This window comes from Amphimedon queenslandica, unplaced genomic scaffold (assembly GCF_000090795.2).
Source record: "Amphimedon queenslandica unplaced genomic scaffold, v1.1 AMPQUscaffold_13506, whole genome shotgun sequence".
NCBI classification, from domain to species: Eukaryota; Metazoa; Porifera; class Demospongiae; order Haplosclerida; family Niphatidae; genus Amphimedon; species Amphimedon queenslandica.
In genome coordinates this window covers 249129-265317 of record NW_003546258.1, presented here as the reverse complement: position 1 = coordinate 265317, position 16189 = coordinate 249129, and the positions used below count along the sequence as shown (strand labels likewise).

At 36.2% G+C, this 16189-nt stretch overlaps 2 protein-coding genes and 1 long non-coding RNA gene across 5 annotated transcripts; 1 reads left to right on the top strand and 2 right to left on the bottom strand.

The window, feature by feature from the left end:
* Window positions 1-220: 220 nt before the first annotated feature.
* Window positions 221-2153, bottom strand: LOC109593758 (uncharacterized). Its single transcript, XM_020008817.1, has 7 exons — window positions 2008-2153; window positions 1722-1949; window positions 1493-1666; window positions 1137-1433; window positions 780-1079; window positions 606-686; window positions 221-528 (listed from the first exon to the last, which is right to left on the bottom strand). The coding sequence occupies exons 1-7, from the start codon at window positions 2054-2056 to the stop codon at window positions 266-268; spliced, it is 1392 nt and encodes a 463-aa protein (XP_019864376.1). The 5' UTR covers window positions 2057-2153; the 3' UTR covers window positions 221-265.
* Window positions 2154-2272: 119 nt separating this feature from the next.
* Window positions 2273-4692, top strand: LOC109593759 (uncharacterized). 2 transcript variants are annotated; one of them, XR_002191140.1, is made up of 5 exons: window positions 2273-2386; window positions 2863-2901; window positions 3115-3164; window positions 3208-3820; window positions 4109-4692. It is a non-coding gene; the product is annotated as an uncharacterized LOC109593759 (long non-coding RNA). The 2 variants fall into 2 exon arrangements; XR_002191141.1 differs by having other exon boundaries at window positions 2505-2901.
* A 2212-nt stretch (window positions 4693-6904) lies between these two features.
* On the bottom strand, window positions 6905-16181 carry LOC100638035 (nucleolar protein 56-like). Of its 2 annotated transcripts, none has more exons than XM_020008815.1 (11): window positions 12245-12357; window positions 11414-11561; window positions 9906-10423; window positions 9639-9848; window positions 9340-9513; window positions 9107-9286; window positions 8676-8852; window positions 8137-8433; window positions 7731-8042; window positions 7502-7594; window positions 6905-7439 (listed from the first exon to the last, which is right to left on the bottom strand). In XM_020008815.1, exons 3-11 carry the CDS (start codon window positions 10114-10116, stop codon window positions 7165-7167), a joined length of 1929 nt encoding a protein of 642 aa, XP_019864374.1. In that variant the 5' UTR covers window positions 10117-10423; window positions 11414-11561; window positions 12245-12357; the 3' UTR covers window positions 6905-7164. The 2 variants fall into 2 exon arrangements, with proteins under 2 accessions (XP_019864374.1, XP_019864375.1); XM_020008816.1 differs by lacking the exons at window positions 6905-7439; window positions 7502-7594; window positions 7731-8042; ... (3 more) ...; window positions 9340-9513; window positions 9639-9848 and adding exons at window positions 13436-13536; window positions 14027-14178; window positions 14246-14433; ... (3 more) ...; window positions 15883-16084; window positions 16132-16181 and having other exon boundaries at window positions 10092-10423; window positions 12245-12393.
* Between the last annotated feature and the right edge of the window lie 8 nt (window positions 16182-16189).

Genomic DNA, 16189 nt, shown 5'->3' with positions numbered 1-16189 from the left:
TGTGTCTTTGGCGTGACTGCTTTGTGATATTTGAAATTAATTAAGTAAAAGTCAAAAAAATAAATAAAAGTGTATGACGGAATACAAAAATTATAATAATTATTTAATAAATTAAGAGAAAGAAAAAGACGATGACCAGCATTTGTATATTTGTGGCATGTGGTGCAGTGAATAATTAGCATATGATGTGAGTGTGTGTGTGTGTAATAAATAAAGTGTAGCATATAAGAGATAGATTCAAATAGCAATAAAAATGAGAGTCTTGTTATAATTGACACAATTGTATTACTGACTCGACTAGTTCTTTTGAATAAGGTAGTTTTAATGCTAAGTTGTAGCCTCCTTCCTTTGTCCCATCTAATAACATTAAGTATGTTTTGTTACTTTTGGCGTTGCTTTGACTGCTTGTCACTCTCAATACTTTTGGTAAGGAGGGCACTCTGGGTCTAGAATATATTAAATTATCTTGTTTGACATGAAGGATAGAGGAGGAGGAGAGCTGCCTTTTCACAGTTCCCGTGATTGTAACTATAAAAATTGAAGAGTGGATAAATCTACTCTCTCACTTCACACCCTCATTGTAATTATCATAACACAATTCTTACCAGTGCTGCTCTTTATCATGCTGCATATTTCTAGTTCCTCCTCTTTGCTGCTTGACCTTTTTCTTCTGCTGGTTGTGCTTCCTAATAATAGCAAGATATAGTAGTGTTAAGCAATGCTATCATAACATTATTATTACTAATTATTATTATTATTATTTTGCTATAATCTCTTACCTGGTACTGATACATAGTGCTCAATGCTTTCAATGGTTTCTTTCCCATTGCTGCAGCTACACTTGTATCCTCCACTCTGCTGATTAGTTCTTATTTGTAGTACACTAAATGTTTTATCCTCTGATGTTTCCGTTAAGTCTATGGCATTTCCAGCGAGTTCTATGTCATCTATGTACCAAGAGACACTTGGTTTTGGATAACCTTTGCAAAAACATTCTCCTTTAATGACTGATGTCGCTGGATTGTAATAAGCGAGCGAGTATAAGATTTCAGGAGGTTTGGTATTGGCAGTAGTGTTTACTAGAGGAAGAGAGATCGTGATAATGAATATTTCATAATAAAGAGTATTTTATTTACCATTGAAGATAACACTGGCATGGAAGGATTTTACGTTTCCATCTATAAGTGTACTGATGTTGCAGAAGTATTCGGTAGGAAAAGATCCATTGCTGAGTATAGACAACTGGTAGCCTGTCTCACTCCACGTCCCATTGATAACATGGCGTGATTGTGTAGTCCATCTCACTATTGTGTTCTTTGGCAGCTTTGGTTGTACTCTACACTCCACTGTCTCTGTTGATACTGTTTTACTATCATTTAAGTATATCACAGCATGTTTATCTAACTCCTTTTCTTTATAATATATGACAGGCTCTGATAAAGGAAGAGAGAGAGATGAAAAGCTTTCATATTTAAGTTATTTTGTGCCTTACTTGCACATATTGGCTCGTCTGACCATACTCCATTTCTGCATGTTCTTTTATTGCCAGTAAAGAAGAAATAGTCATTTTCACATCTGTATACTGCTTCGCAATCAATGCTGCTCTGTGTACATGTTGAGAATATTACGGAACTATGTGAGGTTGGTTTTAATGCCGGGCAAGGAGCTATTAGAATAAAAATAATAATAATAATGATAATGATATTAATGATTATACTTACAACAAAGTGATCTGCATTCGTCGATAGACCTGTGTAATGAGTCTAGTAGTGTACTGTTGCATGTGAGGATTGAGTTGCAAGTTCTTGCATTGCTATCATAGTAGTATCTTGCTTCCTGTGTTCCATTCATACACTCCTCTTCATCCAGTATGTTCCCTATTTCATTAAGTTCCCTGCAGGCCTCCTGCTTCTCTTCCTCTCCTCTAGCTATTCTAAGTGTGGTTGTGGCTGTAGGGGAAGAAAGAGTTTTATTAAAATACAGGAGTCATTGTTGCAGGGGGCTTACAAATTGCCAGTAGAATAAATAGGATGTTAAGTGTCTCCTCTCTCATCATCTTTTCTTGTATGTTTCTTGCTTCTTTGCTAGTGTTAAGTGCTGCAAAGCTAATCTATTTCTCACTTGCTTAGCCTGTCTCTTTATATACTTGCATGCCAAGTTTGTTTGCACACAGACAGATGATTTGGATTTTGGACGTCAGAGGAATGAACCGGATGGATAGACTACTTCAAGGGTGTGGCTCACTGCCAATGAAGTCTAAAATCAATGGCAAGCCTGAGATTAATTGCAGCTAAAAATGATAATTCATATTGTTAATAGTACACTGCCTGCGGTCAGGTTTGTCTCTGTCAAAAAACAATCTCAGAGCCGTCCTTGTAGAGTGGAGGTGAGTTGGACTTTGTCACTACAGTAGTAGTAATTAATGATCACACACAAATTTACAGTGTACCTTTTTCCTCCTCCTCCTCCTCTCCAACTTAATAATGCATTTTTATAATTAAAAGACAAGAACACTCCCACCTGAACACTACAAGATCAATCATCAGTTTTTACGACGCCTGACACAACCAACTTAACTGTGTGTAGTAAATACAACTGCTGCCTTACTATGAGACCAAACGGCTTGTCATAACAAAGCAATAATCTTAGATATCACTAAATATCATATTTCCATTGTTATTATTAAACATAATAATGGCCTGCTTTGATATAGTGATAACAATGATTAATGATTATTTGGCGTTTTACTTTTGACCTCTCACTGCTTGTACGCATGTACAGGTTACATGTGTGTAGCCATGCATATACGTGTTCTTATAATAACTAATAATTGCTTGACATGTGTTCCTTCATGTTTAACAGGTGCAATTTAATAAGAGGACAAAATGAAAAAAGAGAGAGGTAGGAAAAATAGATTTAAGAAAGAAAGAGAGAGGGAGGAGAGAAGAGGAGTGCTTGCGTAATGTTACAAGGAGGACCGACAGTAAATAGATTTATTTGTTTGGATATGTTTATACGATAATAATTTGATATTGTTTAGTGTATCAAATGGACTAAATGAAAGAGTTTGTCTACCAACATATTATGATCCTCCATAATTATTTTTCATAATAGTAATCCAGCCTGCATTGTACCAAGACTAAAAGGGAGACCGCAATAGGCCGGTAATGTAATAAGTAGTGGAGTTCATGACTTGTACCAATGTAGGAGTTAAAGGTCACATCAAATGTAAAGAGAGTGAGTGTGTGTGTTTGTTTGTTTAAATGAACTAATTATGACTAGTCAATTGTACTTATCTTTACTTTGACTAGTGTTTACACACTTTGTTATTAATGTACTACTATAATCTCGTGTCTCTTTTTATCGTGTACATGTGTGTGTCTCAGTTTTGCGTAATTTTATTTAAACTGAGATAAGCTAACAGTTTGTGTAGGAGATCTGAAGTTTACACGACACGTCAAACTCAGACAGTTGAAGAAAGGAAAAAATAATGGAGGAAAGAGAAATATTACTACTAATCCCTGAATGGAACAAACATTGAAATTTCCTGCTGTAGTTATGTCAGCAAATCCTCCCAAACATTAGCAACTAAAATTCACTTCCTAAATTAAAAAGTATTCTGTTTATGTTGATTTGTCATATAATGTAATTTGTCATTGTAAGTCCCTGACCATAACCTTACCTTCCTCTCATTAAGATAATGAGATTCTCCTATTCCTTTTATAGATTATCCAGCTGTATCTCTGTATGTCACATGCAAGTTTCACTTTATTAGCTTGCTTTAATCAAGAAGCTTTGGATGTATGGTTCAAATTGCTGCGTAAGTGTATATTTATATGTATTGTTTACATGTTTACTGTTTGCAATTGCACCTTTTATGTAATTTGTTTGTGGTGAAAGAGGATCAGCATACACGTCTGATTTAATATTATTACGAGCCAAAGGATTACATGGTTCATGATTTGCATATGTGTATAACTGTACAAGTGTGTAATTTCTCTCTCTGTAGTATGAGAGTTGTAAATGCAATAACTCTTGCCATGTTTTACCAGATACTCCTACTAACACGTGTTTGATTAGTATCATGTACCATCTCTCTCACGCACAGGCAGCCACTACTCATCAGCCCGTAACAATGCATGAAAGAAATAGTTGTAAGGAGAGGAGGAAAGATATCCTATTTCGACTCATGAATAATTCATTTTATTCAATCAGAGCGTTGTGTACAAGTGTATCACATTGCATTGCATCTGTGAGAATGCTATTAGTGAATGATAAACGGGATGGCTCCTTTAAGAGACGTATTGAGACGTGAATGAATGCCTGTTTTGTCTTTGGTCCTGGAGCGTGGGCGGAAAGAAGCTCGTTGTACCTGTACAAAGGGCGTAGTGTCTAGACATTTACTCATTCTGAGCCATGTAACGATATTAGGAGCGTGTTGCCCTGGAAGTGCTCTGCAATAAAAGAGCTAGTGGAGATCAATTAAAATAAAATATGTACAAGTACATGTAGTATATATCTGGAGTGAGTGTGCGTGACATTTAGTGTGGACGTAGGAGTAATGCAGAGGAGGTAAACATATGAATAATTAGAACTGGAATCACTATTTTACATGTAGAATTGTGAGACAATATGTCTCCATGGACTAGCTTTCTCTTGTTTTTCACCCTTCTTCCTCTCTCTCTCTCTTTCTTTTTCTTCCTCTCTTTTGTTGAATATAGTAATTTCGTATTTCTTTTTATATTATTCGATATTCATTATTGTATTCATAAAATGGCAGCTTATTTTGTGTGCGGAAGTGTGTTCAGTCCTACACAAACTTGATGCGTGTGTATGGCACGTCAAGTGTGGGGGGATATTACTAAGGAGAGAGAGAGTGGAGGAGAGAGAAACAAAGACAGAAGGAGGAGGAGGAGGAGGAGGAGAGATCATTAAAAAGCAGGTGTATGCGTGGGGGAACATTAAATACACAAGAAAAAGGGAGAGAGGGGGAAAAGAGAAGTGAGAGTACACGTAAGTTTGTTTGCCAATATAACCTGCAAAGAATGCGTGTTTGTTTGTAGTATCTATTTGTTTATTAGTCAATATGGTGTCAAACCAATTGAGGGTTGATTTGATTAGGGTATTGTCCTAATGTCCAGTTCACATGTACTAAAGTAGATAATTCAATTATTGGAATTTATTTTTAAATGGGATAGGTCATATTTCTCTATGACATCACTATATTTGTGTATATTTTGTCTATCAGGAAGTCTCCTTTGCCAAGCAACTATTTGAGTTGCTTAGTAGCTATGATATGTTCAAGCTTAGTACATGTTTATATACATAGTGTAACCACTATGTATGATAAGGGCATCTTGAGATAAGGTTACTTTATAATGAGGACATTTTCTAATTGGTTTAAGCCTATGCAAAAGCACCTCTGAAATGAGGACACCTCTGTATTAATGACAGGCCCTTATGTAGGGGCTATCTGTACATGTAATGGTGATGATAAAGAGTATACTAAGTGAGCTAACAGCATGAGCTTATGAGCTGACAAGCACTATAATCATAGTAGCAAGTTTAAAAATTCATTAAAAAATCCAATTTTAATTGGAATCAGCTCAAAATTAAAACACAAGATAAAGACATGTATATGTATCAGAAAAAAAATATAAAAGTGGAGAATTTTGTTTTGGTCAATTTTGGTAAAATTTGGCTAATGGCCCTGTACTATAGTACAGGCACTTTGGCCAGATTTTTTAGCAACTTAAAAAATTCAATTTTGATCAGAATCAGTTCAAACTTTGAAACACAACATAAGTACTTGTATGTGTATCAGAAAAAATTATAAAAATTAAATAAATTTCCTTTTTATTTTTGGTCAAATTTGGCCAAATTTGGCAGACATTTAGTAATGTCCCAATTGGTACAAGGCTATGCAAAAATACCTCTGAAATGAAGATGCCTTTGTATTAAGGACAGGTAGTGCAGACCGAATGGTGTCTTAATTGCACTGTACATCAACAACAGCCTAATAGAGTAATAAATTATGGATGCTATAGTAACTTAGTAACAATGTCAACATTATGTACGTACGTTTCTAAGAATATGCTTCTATAAGATGGCTATCATGTTTCACTTGTTATGACACGCCATTGGAAAGTTATAAGATGATTATTCTATTATTGGTAATCCTTGACCTAATTGGTAATAATTAAATCTATTATGAATTAAAACAATGTAATTTGCCTGGGACTCTCTTTCCAAGGGTATGAATGACTACCAAAAGTGACACGCATTTGGAGTTGTTTGTAAACTATAGCACATGCCAACCTATCAGCTAGTTAGATGACAGAGCAAAGAGCGTGTGTTCATGACACTGGTGGCCTGGCATATATTAGATCATTTAGTATGGTATGATATGCATTGGGAATGGCTATGAGCAAGAGTAGTAATAGGCTATGAGCAAGAGTAGTAATAATACTCTTCTTATGAGCTTAATGTCTGGTAAGTCTACGTGAACATGTATACCATTGGAAGTATATGGATGGGTTAATGGTAAAGATCAAAGTGTATTAGTTATTGAGTATTTCCTGACTTGTACTACTCAAATTATCATATCACGAGCAGTAACAAGTGATGTTATACCCACCGTATATAGTACTCTATTACAATTATTATATTATTACTACTGCTACTACGTCTATGGCCAGCCATTAGTTAACGGTTGTAGCTAGGTCTCAGTCTCCTAATTAATGATTAATTGGTTTAGCGAGTGTTTATCCTCAACAGCTGCTCCAGTGTGCATAGAAGCCAAGTTGTTGCCTAGCAACTTTGTTACTAGGCAACGAAGTCGTTGCCAAGGCAACCACTACTATTGAGTTGATATTATCCAGCCAAGATGGTAGTTTTATTTTTATTTAAAAATTAATAATTATTATTACATAGTAAAGATTGTATACAGTTTTACAGTGTGCTACTTTTAACAAGGAAAAGACAATAAAAATAATAAGAAATTAAGAGGTCTGCCAAGCAAGTTTTATAGTAGTAGTAATAATAACAATAATATTAATAATAATAATAATAATAATAATAATAATGATAATAATAATATTGTACAATATCTGAGATCAAAAATTAATGATGGATAATAATAACAATATAATGATAATTATACATTTAGTTTGTGCAGAGATGAGCAAGATCAGCCTCAATATCTGTTGGGTACACTCTGTTAAGCATGAAATCCACTCCGGCATCACTGCTGTATTTTTTAACAATAAATACATGGTCATCTTTCCCTCTTAATCTCTCCTTTCCGTAGGGATGATGAACCTTTATCATTTCGTTGGTTTTTAGTCTCTTTTCTACTTTTAGAGAACTTGGTAGCAATCTCTTTACCATGACGATTGACATGTCTTCTGTGGAGCGACGTATGCTACCGACAAACACAACTAAAAAAGGAGAATGATAAAAATCGTGGTTACTAGAGCTACACACACTCTCTATGGCACACCTGTGTTGTTAGTAGTGCATAATGAAGCGACATCATTGTCTGGTGCATCAATAGATCTCTTCCTCTTGGATTGTGGATTATAGTATGGTGGAACTGTATAGAGAGAGAGGAAATAGTAACAGGATGAGGAGATAGACATTGTTATAATCACCACCATTAGTGTTTAAGTGCATAAGAAACAGTTCATGGGTTTGTAGATATAATGTCTGTAGTGTGTATCCTTACTAACCGTTTACAGCAACATCGTATGCTAAGACTCCTTCAGTGTTGTTGGCTACAACGCGATACAAGCCAAAATCTGAGGTGATTGGATTCCTTATCTCCAGTACACTGAATGTATAGTTCTTATTAGTCAGTGCTTTATCAGTGATGCTGATTCTACTCGTGTTTGTTAATAAAACGTCATCTTTGTACCACTGAACTGTAGGCTTGGGGCAGCCACTGAAGAACCCGATGAGATCTATTCGTCCAGGCAGTATAGTCTTGAGGTACATTGGATGTGTTGATGCATGAGGAGAGCACGACTTTTCTCTTGATAATACTATAAACAAAGAGCAGATAATCATAATGACAGTTTATACAATAATGTAGGATTAGCGTTGAGATCACCATGACCACTAATTAGCTGAACTCACCACGGACAGCTATCCTTCTTCTAATATTCCTGTTCAAGAAACTATTAATCTTGATTGAGCAGGTATAGTCTCCAGCATCTGACACAGCCACAACATTGAACTGAAGTGCAAATGCAGTCTTGTTCTCTACCCAACTTGAATTGCTGGATTTTGCATTTTCTGGACGGTCCCATTCGACGACAGCACCCGTTGGAAAGTATGGATCCATTTTGCATTTTATCTGAACATTTTTCTCTCCTTTTCTTGTCTCAACTTTTCCATTTTCAACAATCTTATCATCGTAAGTTATGAAAGGCCCTGCAACACAAAGAGGTCATTTAAAATAACTCTGCGAAGCCAAACTATTATTATTTACTAAAGTGGGTAACATGCTTCCATAGAAGTGCATGCATAAAGAGCTGTAGTATCTAAACATAGTAATTATCAGCTCTGTACTATCAGAGGGGATAGGACTACAGGTGTAGTAACACAAGAAAGTGAATAAGATCAAAACACTGATACCAGCAGGTGCATGTGAAGCGCATGAGCTCTAGACTCACTTCCACACTGCGGTGGCTCTCCTGACCATTCACCACTGCTCAAACAGCTCCTCCATAAACTCCCCAGCACATGGACGTAGGATGTAGCGCAGCTGTATGCAACATAGTTGCCGACCGAGTAACCAAGGACTAGTTTCCGTCCATTGGGTATGTCTTCAGGTTCAGGACACCTGATATCTAAGAAAGAGTGACAGAAGGGAGGCATAGGTGGGTGAGTCTGACATTACAATACTCTCAAAAGTGACAGTTTTTATTACATGTAAACAAGTTACGATAAGGACATGTAGGAGGACATTCATGCCTGCACCACCCTATGCCTAAAACATAACAGGCACTTTGATTAGTAGCTGCAATTGATGCCTGCAAGCAATTCATGCAGACAGGATACACTGATGAATTAAATTAATATTATTACTATTATTCTCACTCACTTTCAGGGTTAATGCATTTTGGTTCCTCTCCACTCCAAACTCCGTCTCTACCGCAGGATCTCTCCGATGGTCCGATGAGGTTGTAGCCTTCGTTGCAAGAATATTTAAGAAGAAGGAAGCTGTTGGTTGTTAGCTCCTGGTAGGCACCATTGATTGGTACAGGTGGTAATTGGCACTTGCCTATTAATGCAAATAAAATATTAAAGATACTGCAATCATCATTGTCGTCTCACATTGAGGTTGGGAGCCAGTCCAGGATCCGTTGTGCATGCAAAGTCTCTCGCTGGATCCATTCATTATGAAACCGTCGTTGCAAAATATTTGAAGTTTTATTTCGTTGCTGTTGCTAACGTTGACCCAATTCTGGTAACCGTTGGCAGGAGCTACTGGCAATGTACAGTTGGTTGCTGCAGAAGGAAGGAGGAGGAAGAGAAATAAAAATATTATTATTATTATTATTGTGGAGTTTATATAGTGTCTACACACTAGGAAATAAATAGGAAAGATCATGCATTGATTAGCTAGTACTTACCAGGACAATGGCTGTTGCATTCATCTCTGCTTAGAAACACATTCCCAGTGACATCATGTTCTATGGTACAGGTCATATAACCTCTGCAGCGGTTCTTCTTGTGGCTGAAGTGATACATTCGGACCTTGTCCTCCTCTTTGCAGCCTGTGGTGTTCCTCGTACGCTCCAGCAAGCACCCAACGGGCGAAGAAAAATTGCTTGCAGCAACCACTAATAAAAGAAAAATTAAAAAATAAAAGGGCTTGTAAAATGCTAAAGACTTGCTACCTGTAATAGCAGCTAATAATAGTATAGGCGTAAGCCCATTCATTGTATAGGACTCTCTTCTTTTCGACTTTTGATAAAAATCCACCAAATGATAATTGTAGGCGATACTGCGGTTGAAGGCTTTATAAATAGTACTGGTACTTACAACAGCCCAACCCATCACCACTGTACCAGCAGCCACACCTCTTGAACTTTGCAAATCATTAATCATTTTTCAGAAATGAAATATTATCTAAACTAAGAAGAAATATTGTACACCACAGTCCTAGGAGTGAGACTTCCGCTTTTTCTTTTTTGACTCAACATCCACGGGAGGAGCAGCAGTAAGATCCTCTTCATCTTCCTCCTCTCTCTTTCTCTTTTTCTTTTTTTTCTTTTCCTTGATACTTGTTGTCACGTCTTCTTCAACTTCAGCAATCTCTTTGACAACCTCCTCCTCCTCCTCTTCTCGCTGTCTTTTCTTTTTCTTCTTCTTTTTCTCAGTCCCAGGAGTCCCAGTGCTACTACTACCCTGGGGCCTATCAACAGCAAAAACATGTTAACAATATATGAATTCCTCTCCCTTTGAAAGTCCATGTACATGTACATACAGCTCATGTACATGTACATGTACAAAGCTATACTACCATACATGTACATGCATAGAGATGTACATGTAAACAACATCCCAATGGGAAAAGTGTTAAAACAATCTATAACCAAAATATATTTAACAGAATTAGATTTAAATCATTTAGTCAATAAGTGGTTTAGTGGTGAGGGTTTCCCTACCAAACTAGACTCCTTTCAAGGAGAGAAAGAGGAGAGAGAGAGGGAGAGAGATCTAACATGTGTCACAACATATGTCTTAGTTGCAGGAGTACAAGATATTCTGTTAGTTACAACCAAATATGAATAACTACGAATAATGTAGCCATACATGTAAATATGTACGAGCGATGTCCAGGTGTTATGACTCAAATTAATGGAGAGTGATACTTAAAAAATGAACACTTTTCCTGTTAAAACACCTGCCAAGACACCTACCCCATGCACACGCAGACAGTCACGTCTCCTCCTTAATAACAGGAACTGATCAAGTTATATAAACAATATTAATTCACTGTAAAATCACTGACCAGCAATAACAAGAAGCAGAAACAGACCATTATATTATACATGCGTGTACTAATGCATATCAAATTAAGTGTATAAGTATCCCATTGCATCATTACCCGAGACTTTGGCATTAGCAGGAATTGCACCACAGCTATCACACAAGTAGGGGTATTCACATGCAGGCATAGCTACACAAAGCAATTATAGTACATACATGTACATGTACAATTGTACATGTACACATGATTGGGTACACATTTATAACACGCACATCACATGAATAAAGGAAGTCAGGTGATTCTCACAAGTACATAATACATTTTGATAAAACCTTATGAAGAAGCAAGGGGAAAGTAAAAGAGAGAGGGGGAAAAGACATATATGTACATGTACATGTACTTTATACTTACAATGCTAAGAGACGCTGCTCCTTTAATAAGGTGATCACTTCCTTCATAACAACAGTGTTCTTGCGAGGGATTGAGCCTGAATCGTAGAATATGAGTCTCTCTTCAACCTGGTCTTTCAGCTTCTGGCCGAATAATGTAGTCGGAAATTCTAAAAATGAGAGAGGAGGGAGAGAGAGAGAGAGAGAGATGGAGTATAAAGATAAAAGGGTAATTAAAAAGGGGGTATGGAATAAGGTGTTTCAATGTCCTATTGAGCAAGAATTACTGTATGAAATAACATTCATAGTATGATAATGACTTTGAATGAATACTGAAAGAGCTTATCACAAATGAAGATAATGCCATGTTGTATAAAGGCTGGAAATGAAGGGGGAATTAGAAACAGAGAGTCAGAGATGGGGGAAATCATCACATAGGAGATAAGATAAAAATAATGATTCATCGGACACACACAAACTGACGTCAACTAGAACTAACATATTCCCAAACACTATCGCAACAAGCACTCATCCCAACATTAAGCAACTGATAAGTGAACTACAAACACTTTGGTAACCACTTTCAAATTATACACACAGACTAACCACAATAAACTTATAATAATAAATAATAATAACTAGATAATAACTACATGTAGGATATATGAGGAGATTTTAAAGCTGTTATTTTTTGTTTTTTTTTTGCTTCACCACAAAAAATAAAATCACAAAATTATGTATCCTCTTTTGCAAGCTACCTGCATAAATTTTATTCACAAATCTTATAAATGTAGAATCCATTGAATTTAGCAATGTCAGAATATCCTAATATACAGTGTAATTATGGTACTACCTGTAAAGCAATCTATCCTCGAGGCAATGGAGCATTTGTTGGCCAGGAAACGGGATATCCTACCCTTGTTTTTGGTGCCGGCACGACCAATAAAAGAGGAGTGGAATATGAGTCCATATTTGGGCGTATTACTCCGAGTCTTCAATGCCCTATACAGGAAATGACGGGCAAAAAAATAATAGAAATGACTGGAATTAGCCTACTGACAATAATGAGAATAGGCCGAGAATTAGAAAAATTAATAACAAAACGATACACACATGCCCACACAACCCACACATGCCACCCAAAAACATCATTCCAATACATTGAAGCATGTAAAACTGTATAATGGTCCCCCCTACAATGCGTGTAGTATACATTTGAAGTGTCTGAGATCACAAAAAATTATTTGCACCAGTACAAGTACGAAATCCTCAAGAGATGTAGAAATATTGTTTATCGGTTGTTTGCAAATTCTGTCAATACCATTGACCACAGAAAACAAGACAGGAGGATAATTGAATCATAGCTAGACCTCCTCTCGTGACTCCGTTAAACTAATTTGAATCAATTACTGGCCCATTTCGATAAGCTAGTCCAACAAAGAAGGATACTTACAAGGATTCGAGAAATGTAATTATAAACTGAAAGAGTCATACCACAAGCTCACACTCGCACATATTTCCAATTAAGAGTCTTCATAATGTATTTTGGACTACTCGACAAGCAACAAATTCATTTACCTTGTCATAATTTTGGCATAAGACCAATTTAAGTAAAAATGGGAGGCTTTGGTAGACCTAGGCTAAATATGAGGGACCAAAAGTCTCCTTCTAAATCTAACAGTGGATATACCTTAGTTTAACACGTAGTTAGAGTGTAATAATTATGGTTAAATGGGAGCTGAACAGTCAAGAATCACAACTAGGATGTATTGTTTAAATCAAATAAAGTAGATTTCACTTGTTTAGTGTCCATGTGCATCAGTGCTGTATCTATTATATTAAGTTAGAGACAGAGACAGTCTACAGAGGTTAGGCATGATATTAAAGTTCCAACAAAATTCCAAACAAAGTGCCTAGCATGTCATAATCATACTCCCCCTCCACTTCCCCCCCACACAAAACCACATAAGACATCAAGAAGAACCGCATGGACACATACATGTATATGTACAACAACATGTACCCGGTATGCTACTGGTCTAACCTGAACAGTGCTTTCTCTGCCCCTAATATCTGAACTGTGCTGGCAGGGCATTTGGCAAGATTAGTTAAGCTCCCTGCATGTGATATAAGTCTAGCACCAACCTATATAAAGCATAATAGTATACATAAACACACACACATACATGTATATACACAAATGAATATTTAATACATTATATATTATATAATACATAATGTAGATGTACACGTAAAGCAATTACTATGAGCTAATAATGTATTGTATAACAAACTATAATAGATCATGAGAGAAGACACAAGTCACTAGGGCCAGTCAAACCGGTTCAAATGACAAGCAAAGGATTATTAATCACTTTAAGTATTAGTACTCAAAACAACCGCAGGCTCATTGATTGGTATGGCTTAGCGCCGCCGACACCGCTAATGGAGCAATTGAGACAGTTTCTTATAGTCTCACTTTAAACCAGGTGGATACCATATCGATTACACATTAGCAGCTGCGACCATACCTTAGGGCATGACTGATGATCTCTCTCTTCCTCCTGATCCTCCCACACACACTCTCTCTCTCTCTTCCTCTCCCTGTCTCTCACTATTTCTTTACTACTGGTACCTGTTCCCCTATAAGTGTTGTCAGATTAGGTGCCACATTTGTCATTTTAGTTGCCAGGTAGTCGCTCAACTCTTTGCGATATTGGCTCAAAGCGATCACTCTAGAAGCAAATAGCTGAATATTTATTAGATCAATAGGACTGATGTCCATGCCTACAAGAGAAGGAAGAGAGAGGGGGGGGGAGAGCTAATACAACTACTTGTAGTTACAATAAATTACCCATTGAGACACGAGCTGCTTCCATGATGGCTTCAGCTTTGCTTGTGTCTTGCAGTAGTTCTGTTAGTTCTTCTAGTTTTTTGGAGCCAAAGGTTTTCCTATCACCAATGAAATTAGCCACTTTGGCATACGTGATATTATCAGGAACAATTCTGATTAACTCTGGGAAATGATAGGAGTACCACTCCCTGAAAAAATAATAAAAATAAAAGTAATAATAATAATAATAATAATTCTTATTATTATACATGTACATGCACATAAAAATATACTTGGACTATTACTACTATCAAAAGTACATTGTACATAATAAATTATATTTTTATTTTTATGCTTTAGGTACTATTTTCTCTTGGTATTATTATGCACTCTTGTTACTACTAATATTGTTCAATTGATTCGCACCTTGCTCTCATTGAGAAAGTGTTAATGTCTTTGTCCAACTGATCCAACAAGCTGATGCTCTGAATTATCATGTTATCTGATCTGTGAGCGTTGAATTTAACTTTAGCACGCGAATAACTATGACCCAAACCTTAATTTTAAAAAACAAACAAATAAAATAACGGGTGATTTTGGAAGAGTTAATTTTTTGGTAGCTTTAAATTTAAAGGCTTAAAATGGAAGGCTTTTAAAACACAGGTGCTTATTCCTCCTCTCTCTTTCTCTTACCCAGTTGCGCTTTACTGGCAGTAATGGCAGTCAATCCTTTGACAAGACGATGAAAATATAATCGAATACCTCTCATTACTTCCGTGACCACACCCATATGCTGACACTGCACTTCCAAAACGTCCTGTATGGACGCACTCAGTTTTTGATCGGACACGCCCAAAATCACCTAATATGATAGATAAAGTGAACAGGTTTTAAGCAACTTTAAAATTTGTAAAAAAAAATCCAATTTTGATTGGAATGAGCTCAAAGTTGAAACACAACATAAGTACAACGTGCATGTATATGTATCAAAAAAATTCTGAAAACGGAAATGGAAATTTTTTCCTTTTCATTTTTGACGAAATTTGGCCGATGATCCTGTACAATAATACAGGGGCTTTGACCCAATTTTTGAGCAGCTTTAAAAATTTGTAAAAAATCCAGTTTTGATCGGAATCAGTTTAAACTTGAAACACAACATAAGTACATGTATATCTATCAAAAAATGTAATAAAAATAAAAAATTCTCACCTAGTCATTTTTAGAAAAATTTGGCCAACGACCCTGTACTATAGTACAGGGACTTTGACCTAATTTTTGAGCAGCTTAAAAAATGCGTTTAAAATCTAATTCTGATCGGAATCAGCTCAAACTTGCTACACAAGATAAGAACATGTATATGTATCAGAAAAAAATATTAAAAATATAGAATTTGCTCCTAGCCATTTTCAACAAAATATCCTGTACTAAAAGTCCATGTCTTTGGTAAACATGTATATTGAAAATCAGCTCAAACAATATGCATAAAAAATCTTGCATAGTACAATTTTGTGCTTATTTTGACACTAAATGGCTGACATTTAACTGACTTTTGCTTTCTTCTTCCCATGTGGCAAATTATTCAAAAGAAATGCTTTCAAGTCGTCATGAACAACACCTTTAGAATAAATAAAACAACATTATTTCATAGTGATAAAAACCTTCAGAAATAGAATTAATATTATCCAAGGCATTGGCTCCGTTTTTGAAAGGGGAAAATGCCTCCAATTGAACGATTTGAGTGAAATGAGCAAAATCATTCACAGCCTCTTGAATCTGGGGTAGGAGCGAGCCAATATCTTCAACATCAGAGCACCTGTACAAGGAGTAACCAGTGGCGTGTTCATATAACACGAAGAAAACCTAAAATGGAGAATAGAAATGAGATAAAGAAGTGAATAGCTACCCACCATGTTTGCACGTGGTGTCAAAACGTGTTCATAAAACTCATAATTAAATAGTTATAAC